Genomic DNA, 16,882 nt, shown 5'->3' on the forward strand with positions numbered 1-16,882 from the left:
TTAGTAGCATAGGATGTGCCAGAAGTCCATGCTTTATTTGGTCGCTGATCACAGAACACAACAGAACTACACAGAAAATAAATTCCAGGTCAAAACACTGCAGCCCTTTCCTTCCAGGAGAATAAGGTGAATCATGAATCCCAGGTTTATAAAGAAAAATATTAACATGCCTTCAAAAACATACACAAGCATGAGTCTTCATTTCCTTCCTATGATTCAAAATATGAAAAGTTTCCTCTCTTACCAGCATACTGTGCATTCAAATATGCTGGTTCCCCCCCCCCTCCCCATCATAAAATTATATAACAGCATGCTTTTTCTTAGGAGAACTCATTCCATGCAATGAAGCTTCTTCTGTGCACAATTCCTCAAAATCTTCTCTTCAAGCTATGTACTCAAAGAAATATTCTCCTTACTTACTTCAGTGCAGAGTATGTAAATCCCTTCAAGCCATCTTTGCACCTGAAACATAAAAACAACAATCTTTGTTATAAAGGACCGCTTGCAGCAAAGACTTGTAGGTTGTGTACAATTTAGAAGGGCTGTGGATGAACACCAGTTTCTCATTAACAGAAAACAGCAAGTCTGTAACAAGTCTGTGGCTTATCCCAATCTCACAGCTGTCACCACAGCCTTGGAATGCCTTAGAAACAAAGGGTAAAGCATATAAACGCCACTGCTTCTCTGTTTTATCAACACCAAGAGTGGCGAAATCTTTAAAGGACAGTGACAGATCCACTGGGGTAGCAATGGGCAATTTCATGTGACAAAGAAGAAAAGTCGAGATGAGTTTCACAGAACATAAGTAGCTTATCAACATCATCACTTCAAGAACACACTACTGTAAGAGAAGACCGTTTGGATAATGCAAGATCTTCATAAACAAGAGTGAATGAACACAACCCTCCTCTTTCTGCACACAGATACCACGCAGTCCCTGGGAAGTCCATGCTTGCCTACAGGAGCACACGATACAGGCTCCCAGGAGGCAGCACACACAGCCAATGCCTGCTGCTGGGAGCTGGATGGGAGAGCAGCAGGAAGGACAGAATGAGGTGCTGGCTAGTTTCCAGCTCAGCATTATGGATGGTACTGGCCATTCAATAGGATCCATCTCCCTGGTTGTACTATGCAGGTGGGTATCATTCCAATTGTTAAATGGTGTGCCTCTCCCTTGCCTTCCCTCTTCTGAAACTCTCAACAGAAGGCAGATGTCATAGAAAGCTTTGAAACACTTCTGCACAACGCCAGAAAGCTCATCCTGAACAGCTTCTCTTTTAAAATTCCTGCATCTAAAACACTGATGATGTCTATAGCATCTACAGGGGTTCAAGGTAATCTTAAACAACATTGTCCACTCTATCTTTACTTAATACAGCACAGGCACAAAGAAGACATTTTATGATTCTTCACTTATGGAACTTGAAAGCAAGAAATTCTCATAACAGTCTAACATAAAAATGGATCAACATGCCTGGGGACTGACAGACTGAAACAAAGGAATCACAGAATCACAGGATTGTTGAGTTGGAAGGGAGCCCAAAAGCACAGGGTTTGGGTATACTCACTCTGCCCACAGAACCACTGTGCAATATCATGAGTTTGCCTTTAAACCTACTGACAGCTGTAAGTTAAGGTCCTGTTGAGTTATTACGGGTGTTGGACATACTACGCTTGCCAGCTAAAGAACAAGGCCTTAATTTCTATTTTCAAGTAAATTAGAACCATACACAAAATGAAATGTAAACATGCATAAGTGTTTCTAGAGTCATACTGAAACAGAAAAGTAATCATACTGAAAACACGGGGATGCTTTTGCCTTAATCACTGCAGTGCAATTACATTCCAGCTGCTGAGGCTGAGCCTCCATTCCTGGATCGGCCACCAGATGTCCCTCCCAGCTGCTGCTAGCCCCAGCCCTGCCGCCTGCATGGAAAGTGCCCAGCAAACCCCTCCTTGCCTTTAGTGAAAATCACAAGACATCTGAATTACTGAAAGGGAAAGCCACATTCTAACTCTCTCTTCATACCCCAAAAACCATGAAAAAGGATTTCTTACAGCCATTCTCACTACATGTTGAGTAAATCCTATGCAGTAAATATCTGCTGTATTGAGGTGTGGTTAGTTATTCTTTTTGTTGTTCTCTTATTAGTAGTTCTGTATAGTTATTTCTCCACTGTTAGCAAAGATAACCACCAGATTAGGCTGTGACAGGGCCTCATCGACCTCTGAGTAAATAATTTCTTCCTAACTTCTAACCTGAATTTCCCCTCTTTAATTTAAAGCCGTTCCCCCTTATCCTACTGCTATCTGCCTGTCTAATAAGTCACTCTTCCTCTCTCCTGTTTATAAGCTCTTTTCAGGTACTAGAAGGCCACTGCTCTAGAGTCTGCCATTCCCTTACTTATTCCCAAAGTAATTTACACACAAAACTGGCAGCAACACAAGAAAGCTCCACGCAGTCTCTTAACACACTCCTTGGGTGGAGGTAAAAAAGCACCCAGAGACAGCATGGAGATGTCCCAAATCCACTGAACTGGACTCAATTGCAGCTGCAAGCACTATTAATGTACAATGGCAGTGGCACATGGTACTTCTCATGAACACCTGGCTGCTAATAACTGAACTAAGACTAATGATTTGCTTCATACAGGCCACTGCTAATTGGTAATAATAACTTTTACTCAATGCTTCATTGCTCAAGGGGTGAAAAAGTCCCTACTCTGCTGCTGACCTCTGTGAGCCATTCAAGCTGCAAATGAGCACAGTTAAAAACATTTCATGTACCCAGCATTTCAGATTCCCCTGAGATGGGAAGAAATCTCAGTAACATTTTGGTTTTTTTTAATGGTATTTTTCAATCTGGGAGATTTGCAAGAGCCATAGAATCATACACTGGTTTGGGCTGGAGGCGATCTTCAAGCCCATCCAGTTCCAACCCCTGCCGTGGGCTGGGTGCCACCAGCTCAGGCTGCCCAGGACCCATCTAACCTGGTCTTGAGCACCTCCAGGGATGGGGCACCACAGCTTCTGGGCAGCAGTGCCAGGGCCTCACCGCCCTCTGCATAAAGAATTTCCTCCTAACATCTAACCTAAACCTCCCCTCCTTTTATTTTAATTTAGCCATCTCAAGCTGCAGGAAGGAAGCACCGGTTTTTGCCCTGTAAGCACTCTTCTAAAGGCACGCAATCTGCTTGCAGCCAACCAGCAGAGAATTTTCCCATCAGAAGGGAATTTGCCCCTGGTCCGAAGCCAGCAGAGCCCATGGCTGCCAGCTGTCGCTGTCCGGCTCCATGCACCCCATAACGGAGTAGGATCGTTCTCTGCTCACAGCCCAGCTTTGGCTAGAGCCAGAGCAGCAGAGGAACTGAGGAGATGCAGCAATAAATCTGGGTTCTCCACATTCCCCCGCTGGGACAATTTTAAGACAAAAGCAAATGGGGTCGATTTCAATCATGTTTAATTATAACGTAAATTTAACTTATGGCCACACACAGGTTTCTTTTTTCATAAAGAAAACAGCAAAAGTGGAAGAGAGCCAGGGTGTGATAGTCTCTGTGTTTTCAATGAGACATGAACTAACCGTAATTATTTATGTTTGGGTATGTAAAGAGGTGCTGTACATGGGATCACACCACTCTCCCTCTGTCATGTGGGAAGAAGTTCCCACACTGAGCTGAAGGCTGAGTGCCAGCAATTATGTTTTGGGGTTTTTTTATCAGAGCGCCTTGTCCTAAGCCTTCTAATGATTTTCTGTGTGACCAATTGATGTACTCAGCACAAGAAACCTTCTGAGGAAACAAGTCCCCGTTCACCCACAGAACTCATAAGGAGAAAGTAGCTCACAGCAACACCACATGCCATGTTTAACGACATTCCCATATTGCTTATGTTATCCTTCAGGGTAAGAGTAAATTAGAAACTCCTATACAGAGAGCTCATTATGGCCATGTGGGAAGGAAGCCCTGCGAGCGCAGGACATGTGTTTGTACATTACTGCAGCACATCCTGCCTGCTGGGACCAGCCGGGGGACCACATTTCCACATTAAGGTGTCTCATTGCACAGAGAAGGAGGGTCATCATGAAGAAATGGGACTGTGTCTGATCACACCGTCTGCATCCCCTGCTATTAAACCCCTTGCTGTTAGGAATTAAGTGCTACCCACCCTCCTTTGTGAGCTGCAATGAGCTCTGCAGGATAATCCATTCTCTGTTTTAACATACTTAGAGAGGTTACTACATCTTCCTACTTTTGTTTCTCGATCTTTACTTCTCATCTTCTCCCCAGTGTTAACAGTCAGCAGCAGTAACTCATTTTTCTGAGTTATCACAGAATCACAAGGTTGGAAAAGACATTCAAGACCATCCAGTCCAACCATCCACCCATCACCAATAGCTCACTACACCACGTCCCTCAACACAAAGCCCAAACATTCCTTGAACACCCCCAGGGCTGGTGACTCCACCACCTCCCTGGGCAGTCCATTCCAGTGCCTGACCACTCTTTCAGACAAGTAGTATTTCCTAACGTCCAGCCTAAATCTCCCCTGGCACAGCTTGAAGCCATTCCCTCTGGTTCTATCACCAGCTACACGAGAGAAGAGGCCGACCCCCAGCTCACTGCAACCTCCCTTCAGGTAGTTATAGAGAACAGTGAGGTCTCTCCTGAGCCTCCTCTTCTCCAGACTGAACATTCCCAGCTCCTTCAGCCGCTCCTCATAAGCCCTGTGCTCCAGACCCCTCATCAGCTTTGTTGCCCTTCTTCGAACCCGCTCCAGGGCCTCAATGTCTTTCTTGCAGTGAGGGGCCCAAAACTGGACACAGAACTCAAGGTGCGGCCTCACCAGAGCTGAGTGTCTTCTGCATCCAATTCTTTTTCATCTTCCATCTCCTCCTTTGCTCCACTGTTTTAGAATCATATGATATCCTGAGGTGGAAGGGACCCCAGTGATCATCAAGTCCTCTAACTCATGGCTCTACACAGGACTACCAAAAAATCAAATCATATGTCTTTTCCTCCAAGTCAAATCCTTCTTTTTTTGTACTTTGTCCTCTTCCCATTTGTCCTCTATTATTCTCAAAAAGCTCCCTTTTCTTAAAAAAAGAAATAAAAAAAAAGGCAGTACTTCTTTCATATCTTCTCAGGGTCTTATGCTTTCCACTTTGCTAATCAAATGTGTTGTGACTACTGGACCGAAGGTACAGACTGTCACTGAAAAATAGGATTTTAAAGCAAGTTGAGACTCAAGGACACACATAATTATTCTGAATTGCAGAAACAGAAGAATCAGTTCAAGCTCAGTTGAACTAAATTGTTTTAAGACTAATCAGTAAATGTAAATTTTCCAAAAAGCTTTGGCATCCAATAATAACTCCTAACCAATACGATCTTCATCACAGATATAACTGCTTATAAGCAAGACAATTTTAAAATGAAATATTTAGCACTCAAGCTAACAAAAGATCTCCTGTAGTCAATTCTGATGGGAAGAGGAAACTAAAATCAAATGTCTTTCTAAAATATATGCTACTAATATTTTTCTTCATGGAAGAATACACATTCTCAAGTGGAAAAAAGATTTCTGAAAGTTTTGATTGCAGGTGTAACTATTTTGACTTGTCATTACCTGGTTGTAGTGAAGAGAATAATATTCTCTTCAGGGACCAAAGAAGAACATGATTATTGTTCATTGTGACATGGCATTTTATGCCAACAGGCATTTTGGTCCTCGTTTAGATAAATCTGTAAGAAGCCAGCTTCTAAAAATCTCGGAAGATTTGGTTATACATGGTTCTTTTGAGATCAAAGCTACTCACGACTTTCACATCAGCTTAAAAATGAATACTTTGCTTATTTGTTTTCCTATCAGAAATAAAATAAATCAAATATAAAACTGCAATACCCAAGTAGGAATAGAGAGACATTTAGATATGATTTCCTTGGATCCATGGCACTACTTGCAGCTGAGCAGCACCTAAACACTAAGGAGCTTCCTTGCCAGATCTACTACTACACATGGTACTGGAGATCAAACTTAAAGAATGGTTTGAGTTGGATGGGACCTTAAAGCTCATCTAGTTCCAATATGCATGTCTGCCTCACAGATGGTAAGGTTGCTTTCACATGGATTATTCAATGATTTTATTTTTTTTTTGTAATTATGACCATTTCAATTAATTCAGAATCACAAAATCATTAAGGTTGGAAAGTCCCATAACACCATCTAGTGTAACCATTCATCTACAACTGTGACCACTCTAAACCATGTCCCTCAGTGCCACATCTCCATGGCTCTTGAATAACTCCAGGGACAGTGACTCCGCCACCTCCCCAGGCAGCTTGTGCCAATGCCTCACCACTCTTTAATAGCAGAAGTTTCTCCTAATATCCAACCTGAACCTGCCCTGGTGCAGCTAGAGGCCATACCCTCTCATCCTATCACTATCTCACTAAGAAGCTGACCCCCACCTCACCACAGCATACGTCCTTTCAGGGATCTGTAGAGAGTGATAAGGTCTCCCCTTAACCTCCTCTTCTCCAGACTGAAAAATCCCAGTTCCCTCAGCTGTTTCCCATAAGGCTGGTGCTCAAGACCCCTCACAGTTTCACTGCCCTTCTCTGGACAGACTCCATGGCCTCAATGTCTTTCTTGTAGTGAGGGGCCCAAAACAGCATAGTACTCAAGGTAAAGACATTAAAACTTGCTTACCACTTTACTCCCAAAAGAAAAATATACTTCAAACAATGTTCAGGTCCCTTGTATGGATGTGCATGCATTTTTGCATATCCAGACAGGCTGCAACTTTCCTCTTAGAGAATCCCAACAATCACCGTATCAAGGTACCTGGAAATGCTGGGAGCAAAAACATTCACCAGTGTCAACATTTCCCCTTAGTACCCAATCTAAGCTCCTCCTCCCTTCCATGCACAATCTCCATATCCAATCTTTTCCCAGGACCATGATCAGTTTCTCTTCCTATTGTCTTGGAGGCTCCCTGACTGTCCAAGCACCCTGAGCACAGCACCTCTGCAAAGGCACCCTGAGGCTGCTTCAGAAAATAATTAAAAAAAAAAGGAATGGAAACTGATGAAAACCCTTCTCTTCCCCTCCTCCTCCCAAGGATGCAGGCAAAGAGAACCGCAATCATCTCCACCATTGAACAGGATCACGTGACACAGCTTGTGATTCGTGTGTAGGAAACTCACAGAGGCAACTTTAAAAGAAAAAAAATGATTTACAACTGGATTTTCTCTCCAAATTTCCCCCTTTGTGGATTGAACATTTATATTTTTTTCTGTATTCCCACACAGGTCCATAAAACAAGGGGTCATTAAAACAACAATTCCCCAACCCCCCAGTAAAGTCCTCCTGTAGCTTTCAGAAGATATGTTAGAAACAGATTACAAACAGGTAGAAGCTGGAAAAGCTGTGGCAGAAAAGTTTTAAAAATCATATTCCAAACCACTGAATGTGCCGTGCTGCTGGGATATAAATGCAAAGAGAATTCTCATTGCTTGCATTTTGAAATCAAATTGAGAGTTTAAACTTGTGCACTTAAATAAAATGCAAAACGAGTGTATCCATGATATTTTCAGTATTAGATGATCTTTTGAAAAAGTGACTTCTGCATGCAGTGAGTGTAAAAGTATACTTAAAGATATATGAACAAAAAAAAGAGAGAGCAGTGACAGCTCTAAGGAGAAGGGCAAAGGCAGCACAGCAAACCATGTAGCTTTTACTAGATCTGGACAGAATGCATCTTTTGTGATAGTTGGGAAGAAAGGAGATGGCAATCAGTATAGGCAACAGTGAGTTCCTATCCTATTAAGCTTCTGCGTAAATTCAGATAATTACTTTTTATTTAGAAAACATCCGTAATCTGGTAAGAGTTTGGTGCAGTTGAAAAGAAAGCTGCTTATACTAAAGCACAATACAGGATCCTGAGCTGTAAACCAAAGCTGTTATCAATCAGTGCATCACGTTAATTGAGCTCCGTGTGTTAATGCCAAATACAAAATCTGATTTCTGGTGCTGTTAATTACCCTGCCACTTACAAGGCTCTCATCTCTTCGGAGAGATGAATGCCCCTGAAATGTGCAGCCAGATGACTCAGGCAGCGATGCTCCCTGCCCCAAATCTTGTCTGAAAGGCCCCAGATGGGGAAACATTGACACACACCCCTGCCTACATCCACCTCTGAGGCTGTGCTGGTGCTGTGTGATTCCTGTTAGAGCTGTTAGGACATCAGTACCAAACGATTTTAAATTCAAACTGAGTTTGGCTTGGTTTAAATCGTAGTGGCACATGCAGTAATTCTGTTATGCTGTGCCCTTTGCTAAATTTATCTACTGCCAAATTCCTCACTGGCTTTCTCTACTGGCTCTCTGCAATGAGGGGAAAAAAGGACACAAACAAAAGCAACAGCTAAGCTTCTTGGAGTTGTGTTCTCAAATAACCATCCTGCTATTTACAGGTGATTCAAAATTCCAGTTGGCTACACCTCTCCCACAAAGATTAACTGGCAAACTCAAGCATTCAAGAGAAACGGATGCATCATTTGCTTTTCCCAAATGATTCTGTAATTGGATTGTGAGGGCAGTGTTTGGCTGTTTGCTTTGAGGAAAATGTGATTACGAGGAGAATGTCCATTTAGACTTTTATATCATATTAGCCATTTCTCTGACATTTAATAAAATGGGAGTATTTAATCAGAATAAACCTTTAACAAAATCAAAAGCTATAAAAAGATTTTAAAGAAGTCAGCAATCATTTTGAGTACGTCAAGGCCATTGACAAATTAGGTTGATGCTATGTTCCTTTTAGATCAGTGAGTTGTTACGTGTAACACATTGTCTTGAAGTGAGATTTTGACTGTTACTAAAAAATATAACTGCAGAAATCATGAAGACTGTTCTAATTACATTTGCACTAAGACAGCATCCATTTCATCGAATCATAGAATCAGTAAGGTTGGAAAGAGTCATAAGATCATCTAGTCCAACCATCAACCCATGCCTACTACCACCCTTGACCACGTCTCTCAGTGCCACATCTCCACAGTTCTTGAACACGTCCACGGACAGTGAATCCACCACTTCCTTGGGCACCCTGTTTCAATACCTCAACACTCTTTCTGAAAATAATTTTGAATAATGAATAATTGAATCCAACCTGAATTTCCCTTCACACAACTTGAGGCCATTACCTCTCATCCTATTACTAGATAATTGGGAAAAGAGCCCTACCCTCAACTTGGCACAACCAAGCTAAAGGAACACATTGCAAAATTTCTTGAGACTTGAACTTGTATTTCGTATAATATAATATTTCCTTGTGGTGACTGAACTATGAATTTCGCTGGAGTAAACTCTGGAGTCTACAGATCTCTGACTTGTGCTGTGTAGACACATCTCTAAGGTTCCTAACCATCAACTCCTGAGAACATATTACATTCTCAAAACTGTCTGAAGAACCACAGGATGAACAAAGTATTTGTGCACAGTTTGGAAAACATTGCTTTGAGAACCACATTTCAGCGCTTCGACAGAAACTCATTCCTTAGCAGCTGGCTTATAATGTAGAAACACAAAGGGCTAAACTTTACTCTAACATAGTTTTATTTTAAATTACAGCAGTGCTGTTCAGAGAGACTGTATTTTTGTTTAGCACATTCAGGTGCAGTATTGGAAATTTGGAAAAAATTGGAAAAAAAAAGAAAGTTACACCACCAACAAAAGTTTAAGAAACTGCTCCTAAATCTTGTCATTTATGGGTGGGGTATTATCTCTGCAATGGACTTCTGGTTCTTCCTTACTCTCATAATCACAAGAATGTGGCCTCTGAACAATAAGAAGCACTGTAAAGCTTCCACTGTAAAGTTTTAATGGCAAAACAGAAAATGAACTCAATACCACAAATGTGTGCAATCACCAGGAAAAAAAAAATATCCCCAAAATTGTAAAGAAAAGATTTTTTAAAATTATGTACCATGAAACACTTTCTGTGCTTCAGTAATTTAACTTAGCGAATGATGACGGCAGTTATGAAAAAACTTTCCAAAAATTATTGCTAGGAAGTTGACTGCTGCTGTCATTGTTTATGACTCCAATAAAATCTGCCACAATTTACTCTGCAAATATTTAGGTGGTGGTAGGCTGCTGTGCAGAGCCAGTACCCACATGCTGCCGGTCCCATCGCGCTCACACTGCCAACACGGCTGGGCTGGGTCACGGTGTCCCAGTTCTTGGGTTGGCTGAGTTTCAGAAAATTATCAGCTTTCTTCATCTCATTTTCTCTCAGTGCTACTTCCAGTCTCTCCCAGGTGCAAAGCATGAACACAAGGATTGAATGCAAGCAAGGAAATCAGAAACTGTAAGTGTAACGTGTACATTTCAGAAATAATGCAGCCAGCAGGAGCAGAGAGGTGATCATCCCCCTGTACTCAGATCTGACGAGGCCACGCATAGAGTACTGCATTTAGTTTTGGACCCCTAAGCAAATAGAAGGAGCTGGAAGCTACTGTGCTAACAGAAAACTGAGATATAGTTGCCATCACCATAACCTGGTGGCATGATTCCCATGACTGGAGTATGGCCATTGACAGCTACAAGCTGTTTAGAAGGGACAGGTGAGGAAGGAGGGGAGAGTATTGCTATCTGCATCAGGAAAGGAATGGAATGTGAAGAGCTGTCCCTAAAGAATAGTCATGAGCAAGCCAAAAGCCTATGGGTGACAGAGATTGAGGCAACAAAGGAAGACTTGTGATCAGTTCTACAGGCCATCCTGATCAAGTGGAGCCTATCAGTGAGGCCTTCTACCTCCAGCTACAGGAAATGTGATCACAAATTCTCATCCTACTGGGGGACTTCAACCACCCCAACATCTGCTGGAAAAGGAGCATGGTGAGCTGTGGGCAATCCATGAAGGTCCTGGAATGCATTGAGGACAAACTCCAGAGTCAAGTAATAGATGGCCCCAACAGGGGAGATGCAATACTGGTCCTGCTGTCCATGAATGCAAATTAAATGACTGGTGACATCAAGATTGGAGGCTGTCTGGGCTGTAGTGACCATGCTATGTCTGAGTTCAGTAAATTTAGGTTAGATATAAGGAAAAAATCTTTTACAGTGAGGGTGGTGAGGCACTGGAACAGATTGCTTAGAGACATGGTTGACCCCATCCCTGGAGACTTTCAAGGAGAGGCTGAATCAGGCCCTGGGCAACCTGATTGAGCTGTAGTGTCCCTGTTCATTGCAGGGGAGTTGGACGAGATGCCCTTAAAGGACCCTTCCAACTCTAAGGATTCTACAATTCTAGAATTCTATTCTTGTGCTTTTCTGTCTGCCTGCTTGCTTTGGGGAGGGGGATGAAGTTTTTTTTGTTGTTCTTTTGTTTTTTTAATTTTGACACCATGCACAAAATTGTTGTTGCATTTCATCAATACAGCGACCTCTGGGTGCTGGCTAACTCCTGTGCACTCACTCACTGGAGTAAAAAAAAAAAAAAACAACAAAAAAACCCCAGTAAAACAAAACAGCATAGATATTAATAGTATCAGTGAAGGAAGTATCAGCCTCTCTCTCCAAACTGGCTTTTCAACTGAAACGTACTGAGAAGAGCAGTGGTTTCACTGAGCCCTGGAACCGGCCAGTACAACATGCCCCTGCTGAGCCACAAACACATAGCAAGTCACCTGAAATGAACTCCTGTCTCCACCAGAGATCTATCTCACCCAGAATTAACATGACAAGAAAATCACAGAAAGTTGGTCTTTTATAAGAAATAAGGCCAAACCCTCCAAGCTCTTGCTATTTTGAGAAGATTGTATTCAGCCTTACATTCAAGATAAGCATGGATAACCAGCAACATAAGGAGCATTCTTGTGATGAGTTCACATCTTTTGCTGACTGTAACCATGTGGCATTATCTTAATTTTCCTTGCAGCCAGTAATCTCATTTTAGAGGACAATTATAGAATGATTATGAACCACCAGTGTGACAGCAGCTAACATAGCTTCATATGCTTTAGACAAGATATTTATAGCAAAAGACAAAAAAAAGCTAAACACTAAATAGCATACATGCAGAAAAATACGAATTGGATAAAACTGCAGTTCAGCTGCAGAGGAAGGTGTTTCCTGTAAGAAATCAACACAACTAGACTCAAGGTGCCTTATAAGCATCTGAAAGACAATCATTAATGTATGTGTAACAATCAACATAAAACTAGCAAAAAATTAAATAAAACTTAGTTAACACTGGGTAACAATTTGTCACTGGAGGAGAAAAGCAGTATGTGTTGCGGTACTGACTTGAGTCATGATTTGGACCCTGCAGCACAGTCTTATGGAAAGGATCCATGCTGAATACAAAACTAGTTAGACAAATGGAGTGAGAGAGCAGTTATCAGCAGCTTCTGACCAACTGGAAGGATGTACTAAGTGGTGCTCCATAAGCACCTCTCCTGGATGTCTGCAAGTCAATCATTTCAGCAATGAGAGAAAAGACAGAGCAGAAAGTATGCCTTCCACATCTGTAGCTAATACCAAGCAGAAAAGGACTATAAACAGAAAAGAGAGGTTTGGAAAAAATAGGATTCTAGGCATCAATGGCATATGTAGGTGGAAACCCCAAATAGAGATAAGAAGCAACAAGGAACAATCAGCGTTTCTTTGGAAAGAGCTGTTAGGACTGTGAGGAGTCAAAAATCAAAAGCTGCACTGGGATGTACACAACAATGAATTAATTCTTCTGCTTTATCATCTGGAACACTTCCGTGGTCTTACGCACCACATTTCAAGAAATGGGTGGATTAGTTTCAGGGAATGTAGAATAGAGCAATGGAATTGTATGTAAGGAATGGTTGAAATAGAAGGTTTGAGGCAAGGAAAGAAGTGGGCATGATGTGATATGTCTTTGCTATTTGTGTTTGCTGCTCTCTTTAGTGACTGTGGTGGATAGGAGAAAAAGTAATACATTAAGTTTGCATCATGGCATTCAGATTAGAGAGTCAAAAAAGACAAAAATGGTTAAGAGCAGAATAGATTGTCCATGGATGTCACAGGCTCTCCATTATTGCAGTTTCTAATGAGTAACTTAGTCAGACACTAGATAGGAATGCACTGAGTGATGATGCTTCCTTGTGGTATAAGTGAAAATAGATGATCTTTCATGATTTCTTTAAGCCCTGTTATTCTATTTTAAGAGCCAGAAAAGTTAAGATAATATTTAACTTATATGTTCTTAAACATACAACGCTTAAAACAACTCCAGAACCTAAGGCGGTTGTTAAGGGGGGAAAGTAAAGCAAAGATCCTCCATAACTGTATTCTCCAGAAGGCCTGTATGTATTCAGCAGCATAATAATAGAGAAACACTGAAAGAGGATGCAGAAGGGACTCTCAATTTGAAGGCACTGCTCTACTGAGGTCACCCTCAGGTCACCCTGAGGTTCATACAGCTGGAAAAAAAAAAGCCTTGAAGAAATACTGCATGAGAGCAAGAAAAAAGATTGAACAGTGGGTTGGGTACGTCTTAACTTTGAGTTTGCTTCTTTCTTGTTAAAATTTTCTTTCCCTTCTAATGCTGAAGTCGCAAATGCAATGCTTTTCCATCTACCATGAAATTTGAGTCATACTAACTTGAAATTTAGACAGCACAAAGAGCATAATGACAGTAAGCTCAGTGTACCTTGCTGTCCCTGAAAATTGGAAGGCAAATAAAATAGTGTTGCAAACAGCCCCTCTTATGACCGCAAACTCAGTAACTTTGGGTGAAACAGAAAGTGTTGCTTTATGTTTGTTACCCAAGAGCAAAGGTCAATTTGGGATATGAACTTCCAGCATGAGAACACAAAGTACCCCATAGTGTTACCTACTGCTCCTCCGTTATAGACCAACAGAAGACATTCAACCAGGTAAATAAATCCTTCTGGCTACAGCACACACCTGGAGAAGTGACACAGTTGTACTGGTTGTGAAACCCAACAGAGGAGAGTACATAGCCCGGCCAGGAAGCATTTCTGCCACCATGTGTGAACTTGATAAAGCCTACAGCCAATCAGAATAAGTGTTCTACTTGTTTGTGCCAGGCACCTCTTCCAAAGTCAACATTTCATAAGAACTATTGTCAGCTGTGACCAACAGCTCAAGGATTCTGAGAACGAAGACGGCTGTGTTCACACCCAGCCAGGTTAAGCAGGAGACCCACTCTTGCCTTTTGGTGCCAGTTTTCTTGTATGGAATGCTTCCGGAGACATTTCATGCCCTTGTCTTGCTCTGAGATGAGCTCTCTTTATGAGACATGATTAATGAACAAATATCATGAATTCCCAGTGCTACATGTATTTAATTCCATTCGAGGCAACAAAATGTAGCAAACTAAAGAAAGAGTGTGGTATACAAAAATACACTTCGGCACACTGGATCTGCTACTGAGACACATTTTAGCAGCAGATAAAGAAAACCAGTGCACAAGTTTTGTACCATGAATTATTCCTTCAGCTCTGACACCACTACAGTAAAAAAAAAGTTCAGCTTTCAGTAATATCCAAAGCCTTTGGATCGTTTTCTTCAGAGGATTACATTTCTCCACCTCTCTTTCCAGAACACGGCTTTTTACAAACTGCACCTGATACTGACTTACAATCTGCTCTGGATGCTGCATAGCCATGAAAGGAGATTAGAGTAGGCTGCCTAATTTTTAATTTGCAGTAATTAGCTGGAGATGAATGCAAGTTCCAGTGACGTGTTCTTGGCCTCTTTTTACTACTTTAATACACTAATCAATGTTATGTAAACAGTTTTACAAACTTCATATAGCAGATGGTGATTCTTGGACCTACACCATTTCAAGTGTTCCTAATAAAGTTATGAAGTGCAATTCATGCCGAAGCCAACTGTGGAATGAACTGCTATGGTTTCAGAATGTCCCTCGTAATCCAGCAAGGAACTACAGCAACAGCCGTGCATTACTACAACCACAAATCAACGAAATTACTCTAAAAGGGGAAAAAGGTCTTTCTGAATCTGTGAACCAGGCAGCACATCCGAGCTGCGTGGTCATTAAGCCTACCAATTACTCACTCAGTGCAGTTTTACTCATTATTTTCCACAGGCTACTGGCATAGTACATTGTCACAGAACAGTGATATGCTTCACACACAATACACTAATTGTTGGGGGTCAGAAATACGAGTACTGGTAAAAGTGGAAGAAATTAAAGGTTTAAAAATGAGGTAGAGGCATAAATATGCAGATTCATGGTAAGTTTAAAATATGTAGTCACGGAGAAAAGTTTTAAATAACTAGAAATAAATTGTTCTCCAACAGGCTTATGAAACCAATCGTTCATGTGAAAAGAGACAACTCAAACTCTAATCAACAGAGGGCTGACGTTTTCCAAAAGAAATGTGAAGAAGCCATGTTGTGAAATTATGTGTTTCAGTCTGAGAATACTGAGAATAAGGAAAGGATTCATAGCAAGGATTAGGATGCTACAAATCATATGGAACATATGAATAGGAGTCTGTTTCTGTGTATCAATAGGGGTTTAATTTCTGAATGAGAAGCTTAAGCTAGGGCACATTCTTTTGTAAATCATCCCACGGGTTTCCTAGAATACACAGACTCAGTAACATCCTCAGTTCTAACTTTACTCAATAGATTCTTATAAATCTGGTATCAGCATTTCATTTAATGCTTAAAGCAGTAAAAGATCGGAATTGATTTTGAAGGAGGATAATGAAAGCAGAAATAATGATAGGTAGAAAATAAAAGTCTCATTCTACAAAGGCAAGTTTATCAGGAGCTGATTATAACTTCTCAAGTTAGTTAGTCCGGTTGCTATCTGAAACCAAGATTTCCCAGGGAAAAAAAAAATCCCAAACAGCTGGAACCCATCCTAGAGATACAAAATAAATCACTTGCGAGTAAATTCCACACTCAAAAGCCCTAATCAGTACTCTATACAAGCAACAAAACAAACAAAACCCAGGAAGAACATTACAACCCCAGTAACTGGTGTATACTAATTGCAGAGCATCAGGACAGCTTCAATGGGAAAGCTGAGACTGAATGGGATTGCCTGATAAATCCACTGCACTCAAACACTCCACACAGTATTCTTGACCCTGTGGGTCACAACCTTTTGCTCCCAGTCACTCATGCAAAAGGGGATAAAGAGGTTTGCCCCATTCTATTAAATCCTTGTAATTATTTGTTACAGTTTTAAGTCATCTAGCATTATACACACAGTAATGCATGCTCCTTTCAAATGAAAACACAATAGATAAAATGAACATAATGCAAAAACCTCTAAGCTACCCCAAAACTTTTTAAGTTTAATTACTTTTACGAGTATATTTAGCTAGTAAGAATTCTGTGGAGTAGACAACTTAGGTAAAACAGCCTTGAAAAATGCTTAAACCAAAGAAAAGGAATGATTTCACAATGGAAGGATATTGGAAATGTAGGTAAAGCTTAAGCCTACAACAAAATGGGGAGCAACACATACTGACCACGACTGAGATGAGGAACAGAGTGCCATCAGAGAGCAGCACAGCCATTTAGGCAGCCAACTTCCTTGACTTTCAGAACACAAACAATTTGCTATCAAATCCAATATTTCTTTTATGGTGTAATTTGACTGAAATCAGCCAAAAGAACTGTACAGAAAGGATTACTTCACCTTATGAATCACTTTTCATCAACATACTTTTAAATACAGCTGGGAAACTTTTGCATTAGTGGAAAAACAATTTTACATTGTTGATTTATCTCTGATGAAGTAAAGGATGGTGTCTGGGGATTTGGGATATTTTCTATTCTCTATTCACTTACTTGTTAAGTATTTGAAGTATAACGATTTCTTTTATAAAAGT

At 41.0% G+C, this 16,882-nt stretch overlaps 1 protein-coding gene across 2 annotated transcripts in view; it reads right to left on the minus strand.

Moving 5' to 3' along the window:
- The window catches only part of TMEM135 (transmembrane protein 135), a 165,961-nt gene that overhangs the window by 17,728 nt on the left and 131,351 nt on the right, over nucleotides 1-16,882 (minus strand). For both annotated transcript variants that reach the window (XM_048940199.1, XM_048940206.1), the window contains one exon: nucleotides 421-462. In XM_048940199.1, the coding sequence (XP_048796156.1) occupies nucleotides 421-462 (42 nt within the window). The remainder of the gene's footprint in view (nucleotides 1-420; nucleotides 463-16,882) is intronic.

Source organism: Lagopus muta, chromosome 1, assembly GCF_023343835.1.
Source record: "Lagopus muta isolate bLagMut1 chromosome 1, bLagMut1 primary, whole genome shotgun sequence".
NCBI lineage: Eukaryota > Metazoa > Chordata > Aves > Galliformes > Phasianidae > Lagopus > Lagopus muta.